This window comes from Periophthalmus magnuspinnatus, chromosome 16, assembly GCF_009829125.3.
Source record: "Periophthalmus magnuspinnatus isolate fPerMag1 chromosome 16, fPerMag1.2.pri, whole genome shotgun sequence".
Classification (NCBI taxonomy): Eukaryota; Metazoa; Chordata; class Actinopteri; order Gobiiformes; family Gobiidae; genus Periophthalmus; species Periophthalmus magnuspinnatus.
Window position 1 is genome coordinate 22,826,812 of NC_047141.1, and position 13,983 is coordinate 22,840,794.

General features: G+C 39.2%; 1 protein-coding gene across 1 annotated transcript in view; it reads right to left on the bottom strand.

Moving 5' to 3' along the window:
- cdkal1 (CDK5 regulatory subunit associated protein 1-like 1) overlaps positions 1-13,983 on the bottom strand; it is a 144,870-nt gene that overhangs the window by 41,799 nt on the left and 89,088 nt on the right. The window contains exons 11-12 of the mRNA XM_033980910.2: positions 9,283-9,463; positions 1,662-1,724 (exon numbers count right to left, since the gene is read on the bottom strand). Of these exons, the coding sequence (XP_033836801.1) occupies positions 1,662-1,724; positions 9,283-9,463 (244 nt within the window). The remainder of the gene's footprint in view (positions 1-1,661; positions 1,725-9,282; positions 9,464-13,983) is intronic.

Sequence of the window (13,983 nt, forward strand, 5' to 3'; positions counted from 1 at the left end):
GTTTAATTCAAAAGTCATGTTCCTGTTTAGCACTAAACAATTATTAGCACTAGGATAGATGTGTGTGTTGCTGTGTGTGGGAGGCAGAGATCCAGGGCAGCCACACAGAAAACATGATCCCGCTCATATTTCTTTAATTAGTGCGTATCTTATAACAATTTCACTAAAGGCACAAACTCCACTTACGGTGTAAACTCTGTAAAGATGAGCTCAAGCTCTGCTAAATTATGCGGTGTGACATTTGTGAGGAACACTCCAATCACCAGCATTTAAAATGTGCAGTGTGGTAGCAGGCAGCAGTATAGACATGTATGTGTTAGATGGTCTTGTTTGTCACTTCTGCAGGCAATAACAACTGCTCAAACCACTCACTTTGTTCACTGGGCACAGATCTGATGATGTGAAGTGCAAATAAGCTTTTATAAAAACCTTCCCAGATCAATACTCTCAATGATTTTTTTTATTTTTTGTAAAAAAAAAAAAAAAAAAAAAGAAATATATATATAAAATAAAACTTCACAAAGAACAGACATTTATTCAATAATAAAGTAAAGTAAATGAAAAGTAATGACAAAAATGTCATTAAAGGTTTCTATGATAATAACAACGATGACAATAATAATAATAATAATAATAATAATAATAATAATAATAATAATAATAATAATAATAATAATAATAATAATAATAATATGTTTTGAGTTTGGTATTAAGCAAATGAACTTCTTTCTATATTTCTATTCTCCATATTCCACTATCCCTTACTCCAGGAAGGTATAACCAATATACAAAAATTATCTGAACTACCGTGCTGGATATTTTCAGGATATAACCAGTGGGTGATATTAAACAGTATTCAAAAAGGCTAAAACCAGAAATCAGTGCAGTTAAAATGCTTTAAGGTTTGCTGTGTATGTTTTTGGAACATGGTTGTTGTGTGAATGGATACATATGTGTATCATTTACCATCAGGTAGGTTACTGGATCATTGAGAAACATCAAATATTATAGTTATTGCTCAATATTGGATCACCCCAAAAGCAATGTCAAGAAAATAAAACCATATTCCATAGGGCAAACTCCATTCCAGCTGAGAAATGTGGTGACAGATGTTGTCAAAGAGTTGGCAGTCACAGAAGGACATCTTTATAGAAGAAGTCACACACAGTCACCCAGTATTGTCACAAGGGTCTCATCATCATAAGCATGCCTGAAGAGCACCATGTTCAATCTGCTGTCAGATGTTAACCTCATAATGGATGAGATAGGCACACACAAATGCCAGTGCACACGTACACATGTACACGCACACTCACATACTCTCACACACATACGCGACTCAGAAGATTTATCTGTGACTTTAGGATTCAATCTTAGCCACACTTACTCACACACACACACAAAATGTAATCAGGAGGCAACACTTGAGCCGTCCTCATCCACTAGATTGCTGACAAGAGGCGTCCATCTTCAGGAGATGACAAACTCATCACTCAGCCTTTAAGACAATATAGCGAGGGTGACCTACAAGTGCTTGTGTGTCAATGGAAGACTTGTAGACTAAAGGTGAATGAGGAGCGGAGTTTCTCCCATTAAGAAATAGACAGTGAATGAGCGCGCCTTTAAACGACTAGCAGTCAAGACAGAGGAATCCCACTTACCTTGTGGTCATAAGGGTTGTACGAGTGGAAAAGTTGTGATAGCTCTTTCGTCCGTTGTTTTTTCTGCAAATAAAATATAAGGTTTCAAAAATCATGTATGCACTTTAAAGGGAAAATAGGCACTAAAATAGCAGATGTTAGCACAATTATACATTTTATATTATTAATGGGAAAATAGGGATTTTACCATGCATCTTTGCGATTAACTCTGGTCCTAACCCCCAATGTCCTTAATGTGTAATGAGATGCACAAGCGGGAGACATGACTGTTTGATATGTGCCACTTGTTAATGCAATCAGTTACACGAGGCCCAAGCAGTTACAAAAAGCGCTAATTAGCTCGCTGATTAGGCCATAGCTGGCTAAAGGGAAGGAGATGCGCTTCTGTTGCTGAAGGGACTCTGGATTTCATACAGTAATAACCTCTTTCAAGTGTCCTAAGGCTACATTTCTACATATGCAGAAACAACTTACAAGTTGTTCAGCTATCAGCTCTCATATATAGACATCATTACAGAATAAACAGCAGCATATGAAGGTACCCTGAAGAGAGGCAGGACGAGCTCAAGGGTGAGTGTGAGTGGACACATGTGGAAAAGGGTAAAAATGGCTTTACATTTCAATTTAAGCACAAGACCTTAGTCATATCGGTTTTGAATTCCTAGAATAAAGAATGACAAGAGCCAAGGTAATCATTACAACATGATAAACAAAGTATCGAACAAAGTATGAATTGAAAAAGAGCTCGACCAATAACAGCTTATGGCAGAAGTGTTGTGAGGATGCTCCAGCAGTGAATGCCTGTAGATAAGTGCCACCTTGACTTTCTCTACTTATAAAAAAGACTATTCTCTAAAAGCACTCCCACTACGGATTCTTGTCTTGCTCTCCATTCAAAGCGCCTCTATTTCGTGTTTGCATAATCTGCTACTGTTAATGTCTTATTCATTGCTATTTCATCCTTTTTTCATTCACACTCATAATCACTGGCCTTGTCTGTCCACAATTTCTCCATCCTTGTTTTTAACTGACTCTCAAAGGGCTCTTCACAATCTCTAAATCCTCTTTTCTCTCTTTTTTGCCTTTGCACATATCCACATATCCCTGAGTGTTGCACCTTCTCCCTGGATCCCTGTGTTTTCTTCTCGCGGGGGGAAAACTCATACTAATCATTGTGTCTCCCACCCTCCCCTTTTAGGCTGTACCTCCAGATCCCCCTCTCTCCCACTCTCCCTCACTCTGCCTAGAGCAACCTCCGCTGAGCCCTCATTATACTCCATCCCTTCTCCCCTCACCAACTTTTCATCATTCACCCCATCACTCGGTATTCACTCAAGTGTGTGTATGGGGAAGAGTAAGACAGATGTAACTGCAGGTAAGGATTTTTCAAACCCTAGTCTCTCCCTGCTGAATTTACTCAGTCCATCAGCTCGCATAGACTCACAAAACACCACAGGCTCATTCACTGCAGCACATGCTACCTCTCTTGTATGCTCTACATCTGAATGCATTTACCAGCAACTATACAGTGAGCACAGGAGAAGAGAAGCGTAGGCACCAAAAATTGTAAAGTTTAGAATTAAGGTTAAATATTTTGTAAACTATGTAACTATTTCGAGACTCCACAGTGAGTGTTTGGAGTTTTTTTTAAGTCTCGTTTTAAGATAACCTTTGTTCCCTGACTTTTAACATTGTGAGAGTTGTGTGGTGGTGTCTTTAAAGGTCCTATATTAGGCAAAATGGACTGAAAATGGACTTATAATGTTGTTACCTTCTCAAAAACATACTCAGAGTTGTGTTTTGTTTCATTCACACATTTAAGTAATCCTTTATTATTAGGTTGTCTACATCTCCAAAGCTCAAAATGCTGAATTCGACCTCGTGATGTCCCTCGTGATGTCCCTCGTGATGTCCCTCGTGATGTCCCTCGTGATGTCCCTCGTGATGTCCCTCGTGATGTCCCTCGTGATGTCATGTAGTGGCAGCTTTCAAATTAAGAGCTACCTTTTACCTTTAGTTCAGTAAAGATTAGCAATTCCAGAGCTGAAATTATCCAAATGATTCTAGTGAAGGTGTATGGCGTTTAAAAGACAGTCGAGCATTTCCTGTATTATCACATGGCATCACAAGGTGTTTCCAGTTTGAGAGAAGAACTAAGAACTACTAATATACAGGATGTTAAACATGTATGAATGAAACAAAATATAACTCCAGGTATGTTTTTGATGAGGAAACAACATCATGACACAGATCAGAAAACAGCCTAATATGGGCCCTTTAATGTATTTTACTGTATTTGACTCATTTATTACTATTTCATTTTTTATTGCTTTGCTTATATTGTTTTAGGACTAGTAAGATCAAATTCACCATTTGTAGCTTTTGTTTTCTTTTTTAATCTATGTGAGGCACTTTGGAAACTGCCTTGTTTGAAAAGATGCCAGGTCAGATATGCTGAAAGACTTAAATGCATCGTCACTACTGGGAGCATTGGAAATCATATATGTTTACTTCATGACAGAATGCATGGTTTTAGTGGAAAGTTTACAGTAGGACAGTGGCCATGCGTCTGAACATGGTCCATCAACCTGAGAAGTTAATCTAGCATGCTGTCGGGGTTGTGTTGGTGACAACCCAGCAATGCAAAGCCATTGTGTGCAACTGTCTGCGGACCTGTCACCGAGGTGATGATGAACGATGGTTGTTACCATGACGTCCATCTGTTGTTGCCACTATAGACGGATGCTGCATGTAACGGGAAGTGACATTACATGGTTGTATACACTTGTACTCATACCATCTCATACCTCTAAAATTGTAACATGCGCTTGCTCAAAAACATACAATACTGAATCATGAAACTATACTGTTCATTCTCCCATATCTGCTTTACATAAAAGTTGTATTTGTTTTCTAGAAGAAAAATGTGTAGATTTTATTAACCCAAGGTGCATACATGGGCCTGTGCATGGATTACAGGGGTATGTTTATTTGTATTTCAGAAAACAGTGATTTATTCACATACATCCAGGCGTGTCTGCAGTGAGCTTATGAACAGTATGTGTCAGAATTGGCCTATGAGATGAGTTGTGTGTTGTGGGGCAAGGTAACAGTGATGGCGCCTTTGCCTCTGGCTCCCTGCACATGTCTGTCTTTTGATAATGACAGACAGATGTCTGTGCAACAGAGCTGACACCCTGGGCTATCTGTGTGTGTGCTCTATGCTATATAGGCTACATTTACATATTCCCTAAAGCACAGGCAGCACTAAGTTTGTACGGGTAAGGGTGACTTTTGACTTCTTCACATTATAAATTAGGTTAAAGCAGATGATTTGTTTAATATGTATATTATATATTGTTATAAACACGGTGCAGCCAGTATTATGGATGCCCATTTATGCATTTCCAAATGTCAAATCATCTATAGAAAAAAACAGTCATGACTAAAACAGTCATAGGTGATGTGTGTTAAGCTATAGCATTTGTTTGGAATATCTATATTTTTCTATCTTATTAAAACATGTGAATAGACCTTTGCCTTTTAATTCTCATTATGTTTATTTTTCACATCCTGCTGAAGACCATTAGAGTTTGCCTGAGCTGCTAGTTAACACAACAGTACAAAGACCAGCCGACTGATAACCTATGCAGGTGCGTTTGCGGATTATTAGCGGACCAGGACCTCATTAATCAAACTGGCTCCAGACAGAAATTTAACCATTAACTCAACCTTAATACCTGTTAGACTGCTTTTAGTCAAGTGTTATTATGTCCCCTGATATGTGTGAGAGAAAGGGCCTGTGCTTGGAGACAGCAAAGGGGGCATAGTATGCATGTGAGTGTGTGTGTCCAGGCGTAGATAAATGATAGTGAAGCTATGAGATAAAGCTACTAGTGGCTGGCCAGCTGTTTTGCACTGACAGCTGCTGCACTGGCGCCTCCTGGGTAATGGAGTTCTTAACCAATTACAACCTGGGGAAATTAAAAAGGCTCTCCCACTAGACAGCCATTCTCCTTTTCGATCACTTTTCCTCTGGTTGGGTCTCCTGCAACTGCTCACTTTAACTCCCTGCTACATGTTAACAGACAGGCTGTCCCACACACACATGGGCCCAGACCCTGTCCACACAGTCTCTGCTCAGCGCCTCCATTTATCAAGGCTAAGTTCTAGTCACCTGGGGATGATTATGGAGATGCAGCTAATAGCATTCACATCCTTTTATTCTCGGCATGCGCTCCTCTGTCCTCGTCCCTGCACCCCTGTGGTCTACTTTCTCACCTCCTCTCTGCGCTCGTCCATCCATTCTCCCTGTTCACCTATTACTAAAGGTGAGCTCTGCGCATATTACCATGCACCTGTGTTCTCCCATAGGCACCAGCTATGGATATATTCATGTTTACCTTTGTGGCGCACAGGTTTGTGTGCATCCAAGATACAATAAAACAATATTTCATGCTGTATTTTCAAAGGCAAACATAGAATATAACCTTGCTATAATAAATATAGCCATGATTCCTTTATAGCATAAATATGCAGTCTCTCAATTATTGTTTAATAACTAATCCTTCTGTAAAATATATATATTTTTTATATATGTAAAATGTATGGTAAAGTACATTTTCAATGATATTAAAGCTAACACACAAGAAAATGCAGGTCTAGACAAAAGAAAGTCTAGATGACAAACTATCAGAAAGTTACAAAAACATCATAGTTAAACACAGAATTGTATTGCATTGACGGTATGAAGTGTCTAGTTTACAGCTGATAAATCTTTCCTGTAACCCATAGAAACCCAAACATAACGCCGCCCTCTAGCCTCTGAACATTACTTTACATCTTACTCCAGTCTCACGATCCATCTCTGTTCCCCTTTAGTTCTGTGCCTTGTGTACAACGTCTTCTTCCTCTGTGTGTCTGTGCTCCCTGCTCCATCCATCCCTCCTGTGGTTATTCAACACACTTGTGCTCTAGACAAACCATCTGCTGCTCTTTATTAATGACTGACCCTATGCGGCCTGTACGACGTGGAGCTGCCACCATTCGCCGTGTGCTCGGGGTGGATGTTTGCGCGCGCGTGTGTGTGAGTGTATGTGAACAGGTGCGCACTGACTGATGATGGGACACAGACTGCAGCTTTATCTACCAATGCAGGTGTACAACCAGAACAAAGCTACCAACGACTTTGAATTGTAGAATGTTACTTTAGTCATATTTGTCCATGTTCTTTATATGTTGAACCATGGAAACACAACTGTAATAGTCAGTCCCAGAGAGTTGTTTACTTACCATCTCATTCTCATTGCTTTAAAGGTATTTAAACTAGGTTTACTAGGTAAACTAGGTTTAGGTGACCAGGATACAGCAGCTCTAGGACAGTATTGTGAGATGAGTTTCTGGCTCTGGATAATTTGCTGAATGCCTCTCCCCACTTTTCACCCTCATGTGACCTTGTTGTGTCTAAAAAAGCATGTACAAGTCAAACTTAGGCTACAAAATTACAGTTATTGGTAGAAGACCACTGAATAACTTTAGATATGTAGAGCAGGGGTGGCAGTGGCCTATACCTGAAATTATGGGAACTTTCATTGTGGATATAAGGGTTTTTTCCATTCTCTATAGACATGTTTTCTATGTCTATATACATGGACACATTCAGAGTGAAACAAAGGATTGAACCCACAATCTTCTAGTTGAGAGACACGACAAGTTACTGCTCTACGCCATGAGTTCATATCCATAAAAAAACAACAAAACTCTTCCAAAATCTGAAGTGAAGTGCTGATAAAGCAAAAACATTGAAAATCTGCTCTGCGCCACCATCTGACAATCAAAGAGCTATCACTGCAATAAAGGCTGGATGCATGCTGACATACAAGCGCTGACAATAAAGTCAGAAGAGGCAGATGGAGCAGGAAGAACAGGAAGGCAGAAAAGATAGGGGGAGAGAGAAACAGCGCTGTGGTCTGTCTAGGGATTGATCCCTCGAAGACACTGTGAGCTGCTCCACAGAGTATGAAGAAAGGAAGGAGGGACGAGGGAGAAAGAGAATGACTTATGAAGACACTCCACTTGAAAGAGATGTGTCAACACTTTGATGGTAAAGAGGAATGAAGAGCAAATGCCAAAAGAGACAGAAAATATAGCATACAGTACAGGACCGGAGGTCACGCTCAAGAATATGATCAAAGATTATAGAGTACAAGAAGGAAGCCCGCCTTATGTTGAAGATTAAACAGAGCTACAGCAACAACATGCTGTGTGCTTGAGTATAAAACCAGTGAGAGCAAATGAGTCCAGCTAAAATATTATTATGATGTTCTGAGAATAGGCACGATATTTACATTTTGTGTCACGATTAGCATGGCCAAAATAATTGCACAAGTCATGCAATAGTCAATATGAATCTTGTATTAAGTTGAAAAGAGATTAAAAATTGTGTTGAAAGAACTATTATAGAACTGTGCTTTATGAGTGGAAACAACAATGATCTAGAAGAACATCATGTTTAAATAGCTTTTTTGGCACAATCTGGTGGTGCAATGATGATCATCGATAATACAAAATGTACCACAAACAAGGATTGTCTTCCTTATTAATCGAAATTAGCGATATTGTAGTTTATTGTGCCACCCCTGACAGGGAGGAGAGAAGCAGAGGAGGCATGGCCCAACTGATGCTTTCTAGCCGTTTCTGTCTGAGCGTTGACGCAGCTTTACAACAATTACAGCTTCATTATAGTGTCTAATTGTTTCACTTGGCAATGAACGAGACAGAGAGGCAATGGCAGGGTATCAATCAGGGCGAATGCAGATGGGGAACACAGCGAGACATAAACCAGAGAGATGAGTGTTGATTACTCTCCAGATCTACACGGCTGTGGAGCTCTGTGCCGAGATCAGAGACGAGTCAGGATCTCACTTGAAACGGTTGTAACTGTCCAGTTTTGAGCTGGCAGTTTTAATTCAAAGATGTCATGTGTTATTTATCAAAATTATTTAGTATATATTTATTCAAAATTATGAATAGATTATTTAGTAAAATGTTCAAATATATTACAAATTTGGGGTCAAATGTGGGTCATGATGCTGAAATTAAAATTCCTACAAACTCCTCGCGTCATAGAAACCAGAGACAGGCCGATATGAATTTTTTCAGCCAGCATGGTTATCCAATATTTCTCATGCCTACAAACTGAAATAAAGTTTGTGTTAAACTCGTAAATTAACTTTTCAATTTTGAGGAAAATAGAACTAAATGTGCTGATTCAGTATAATTTGGTGTAGTTCTTATAATAATTGGGAAAAAATATAGCCACTTTTCTTTGGAGAACATGGATTATATTAATACCAATATATAAAAGAATCCCTCTATATTACCAATACCAATATTAGCCCTTTTATATCACCCATTCCTAGAAAGTCCCTACAAGTATATAGTTTGCAGATTGTTTGAGCACAGGTTTCAAGGAGTGTATAATTCATGGCTCGTGACTTCTTTTGGATATATTCAGTGATTTTTCCACTACTAAACTAATGACCTGCTGTTTGAAGTATCTGTACTGGAAGCATGTTTAATCTAACGTATGGTGAAGAAGACAGCAGGGAGCAGTCCTTACCACATGTGCAGGTACTTGCTCCATTTTAGCGGCAGGTGTCCCAGGTCGAGGGTAGAACTGGTTGATGAAGAGGCTGGGGAACTTGTAGTGCTTCACCAGCTCCATGGTTTCCTGAAAGTCCTCCTCCGTCTCTCCAGGGAAACCGCAGATGATATCAGTGGCAATGGTTACACCTGGAACTCTGTGGAGGGAGGGACAAACATTTTTCATATCACACACTCAATAGGGCAAACCCAGAAGCAATAAGACCTATAGATCTACACCTCCTCTGTCTCAGCTGATTAGTTCATCATGATCATTACATTATGATTGATACACATTCCTCAATTGTGACAGCCATCTTTGAAGATGCCCAAAGCAAACGAATAAAACAGGAAGAAGTTTCCCCAAGGACTTGTTTCAACCAAAACCTGATTAGCAACCTCTACTGCCAATCATTAGCTAGTGATTATTGAGTGGCGCACTCATAGGTTTATTCTAAATCAATAAGGAATAGGAAAAGATGCATTGATCAGTTGTGTGTGTGTATATTGTTTATATTGACAGGGGCAGGATGAGAATAGCAGGTCTAAGTCATTGTTTTCTGTACATGCCGCAGCTGTCCAACAGCACGTGTAAGGGCATACTTCATCATAAATGTCTTGTAGAGCTGATTCTAGGCTTGTTTGTGCAAGTATCAAAGATAAAATCCTTCTCCATATAAGCAGGCTTTGATAGAAATCTGCCTATGAAAGCTTAAGATGCACTGGATCAGAGCTCTGCATAAGAGTCCTGTAATAGCCTTTTAATGTACAGGCATGTGTAAGTGGGATCGCATGAGAAGCTGGGATTTACTTGACAACAGACAACTGGATTTCTTTCAGCATCACTGTGACAAAAAATAAATTGAGAATTACAGATAAACAGTACCAGCACACAGACAGGAGACAGCTGTGGCATGTGCAGTAAAATGGTGGAAACACAAGCAAATACACAATACAAAGAACGTAAGACAGTGTGACAAAGACGTTTTCTGTGCAATCACCATCATGATGCATCTTTAATTACATTAACTCACTGCATCTGCAACCCTGCGATAACCTCTGACCTATTGATAACTTCCAATTGGCGGCTGGTCATTAATATTAATCAATGGCCTGCAGGCAACGGCATCCTTGACCTCTTAGATCTGCTTGCAACTATCCTATGGACAAAAAGTACAACTCAATGAACTTAAAACCCAAAAGTCTCCAAATCAGACCCAAGTGAGTATATATTATACATGTGGAAGCTTCACTCGAGTCGAGCCTCTCAGACATCTACAGTACAGTGGCTACTTAAATAAACAGTTTAACTTCTTTCTTTAAATAATTTATCAAGTCAAGCAACATTAAAAGGTTACACAATTACACACAAATCCAAATGTTTACTACAGTGCAAGCACAGATTAAAATTAGCAGCATCAGTAATGGTAAAGAGGAAAAAGGGTAGGTACACATGACTAACAATAATAATAATAAAAAAAAAGAGGTACAGGTAAAAAGACAAGCTGAGCTGAAGATGAGGTTCTTCTTGGGAGTAAATGAAACATCAGACTGACATGGTTTAGACATGTACAGAACAGGGACAGTGAATACATCTGGAAATGTGGCTGAGATTAGAGCAGCGGGAGGTTTACAGCCACGGAAGAGATGTACAGATGTAGTGGGGAGGGCATGAAGAAGACCAGACAGAAGCAGATGACTTGTAGCAATGTCTAAATGAAGACTATCAAATTTGATGCACTGAAATGGAGAATGATAAAAGCAATTGTTCTAGAAGGAAGAAACTGATACGACTACATCAAGCATCAAGGGAATCGCAACTAGTGTTTTCAAATTTCAGATTATGTTTATACTAAGGTATAGCTCAGTACTGAATGCCTATTTCAATATCACAATGTTAATTAAAAAAAACACACACAATTTTGGTCCATTTTATGTAGCCTTTCAGTAGGAATACGTGGTCCAAATTGATTTGATATCAGTGTCAGTGTTTTAGAGTCAATTAGCATCTGGGTAAAGATTTTTGTTTTACAACCAACTGTAACTATTAAAACGTAATTGCCATAAATAAAGATCCCATCATCTTGCACAAAATATGGGTTATCAATTTTACTATATAAATTTGCAGTAGTCGCAAAATCTGTAAATTACTTTTCAGAAAATGTACACCATTACTAGAAATGCCCAATTGAGTCCAGGGCAAAGTAGCAGAGAGAGAATAGAGAGAAAGAGCATGGATAGAGTGGTGTGAATTGACTTTGGAGGATTTTCATGAGAAGCGGAGGCTGAGAGGAGAGGAAAAGAAATAAATAAAAGCCACAGTGGAGGCACAGACACATGCACACGCAGTCATTTTGACACCTCTGTCTCTTGCAGATCTAAGGGTGATGGAGGTGTGATGTGTGATACTAATGAACAAGAAGCACACTGATACTCGCCTTGTTAAAACCAGACAGCAGCAATGTGCCTTGTTATAGCTCACCTTTCAAAAACAGAGTGTGAGAAGCACGGCTGCAAGAGAGGGGCCCAGAGCACGAGCAGAAAGACAGCCAAGACAAAAGATTGGGCTTCTGTGCTGCTTTCAATTACACTTCAGCAAGATGTTTTAAACTCAGAGAAGGGAATGGGAAACTTATCAAAGTAAAATAAAAAAAGTAAAAAAAAAAAAAAATGAAAGGTTTAATTTTTATTCAGTCCTTTAAAAAGTTGGACATATACTGTATTGCAAAGGAAATAAAATATAAAACTAACAGTGTGTGGGGAGTCTTATTTAGTGTGTGAAATAGAGATAAAGCAGCAAAGCAGAAAAGGATTTATCACGAGAGACATTATCTGCCATGTCAGGCCACTGAAGGAGTTAACGATTACTATTGATTACACTATGATATCACTGAGAATAGTTAAGAAAAAATACGTAAGTGCAACTACTGCACAAACAGGGAGACATTCAGTCTGAAACAGGATGCATACAACATCACTATACTATACACCAAAATAAGTAAAACCACTTTTCCACATTTACTCAACCTTAAAACCATATTAAAATGTAGAAAATGTCTTGATGTCTAGTGCAGAACAAAATGCCCCCTGTTTAACATTCCTCTGGGTTAAAAGGCTTTGGTGGCTTGATATCTGTAAAAATGATGTGCTGCTGTCATAGAAAATTGTCTTTGTGTTGACTAATTCCTTCACACAAAGCTATCTGTCTGTATAGAGGCACCTTCAAATCGATTTGAAACAAATGATTTAAAGCCGTCTGTGCTGCCTTGACAATAGTCATATCATCATTACCATCAGTAAATAAAGGTGTGTGCGCTTTCATTTCACTTGTGCTGCTCAGAGACTGATAGAGCTCATCTCTGTGATAGTGGCCTCTATTAGCTGTAATGTGCCACTGGTCTGCTGGCATTTACACAAGAAAATGTGTTCAGAGGAGACTAAAGTCTGTTAATTAAAAGTCCAGATAAGTACACAGTCAGTCCCAGTCTGCCTCGGCAAGCTCAAGCCGCTTCAGAAAACAGTCCATTGTCTTGTGGACAATTCTTATCAAACATTTCTTTGTCAAGGCCTTAGCTCAGTCCAACTACTGCTGGTGTGAGTGAATGAGGTTTCTTCCAAACAAAACTATCCTCTTAATCATATATTCTAAATATATTCATGTGTATGCAAGCGTGTTTGCACAACAGATGCCTGTGAGCGCCTCCCGCGATAAGATGAAGGCAAGACCACTGGGATAGAAGAACCCTGAAAATGACAGCCATGAGTGTAAAGAGGTAGGCGATGGGTGGAGGAATGGAAGGATGAGGGGAGAAGAAAGACAATCTGGGAAGGTAAATATTTACCTATTCATCTGTCAGAAAGAGCCAATGCCGCCCATCTGTGCTGCACTGTGTGCTGCACTGTGTGCTGTGTGTCTGCTCTGTGAAATGATAATGTGTGGCACACTGGGGCCACGGCAGCGTAGGAGTCAGTGGAGACAGACCAACCAAAGAGTTGTTGAAGAAAGATAGAGATGGCAAAAACTATGCTTTGGGGAGATTTGTTGTCAAAACGTGTGCTGCTAACTTAGAAAACTACACTTATGTATAAAAATACAACATGTGCTATGACGGTTCTAATGCGAGTGTGAAAAAGGGGGAGTTAAGAGCAGCTGGGACCACTTTGAAGATTAGTAACCCATATTATATAGTGTGAAAATTATGTTCAAGTATATTATACAAAAACATATACTGCATTATACATTAGACAAGGAAAGCACAGAGCTAACGCTAAGTGAAAATTACCACTGTACTTTATCATTACTTTGTCAAAGTGTTGAAGTCATTTTAATTTGCATGTGGCATAGATCACTTGGAAAATGAACTTCAAATCATGTGAATATGATGAAAACATCAAGCGTTTAGCTCATCAGCTCCAGCACCCGCGCTTCCAACGGGGCAGTTTGAAGGGCCATCTGCATGTTTATTTAGAAGGTTTACACAAGATTAAACCTGCTTTGAAGATATGATCAAAACCTCAGGAGTGCATACACACATCACACATATCACATGTCATAAGCCCTGCCGATATCACGACTGCTGCCTCAAATACATTTCAAGCTAAATTGACAGTGAAGTAGATTAAACATTGGCGGCATATCCAGGTCAGTCATTTGTCGTCTCACTTAACTGTTGTTTTC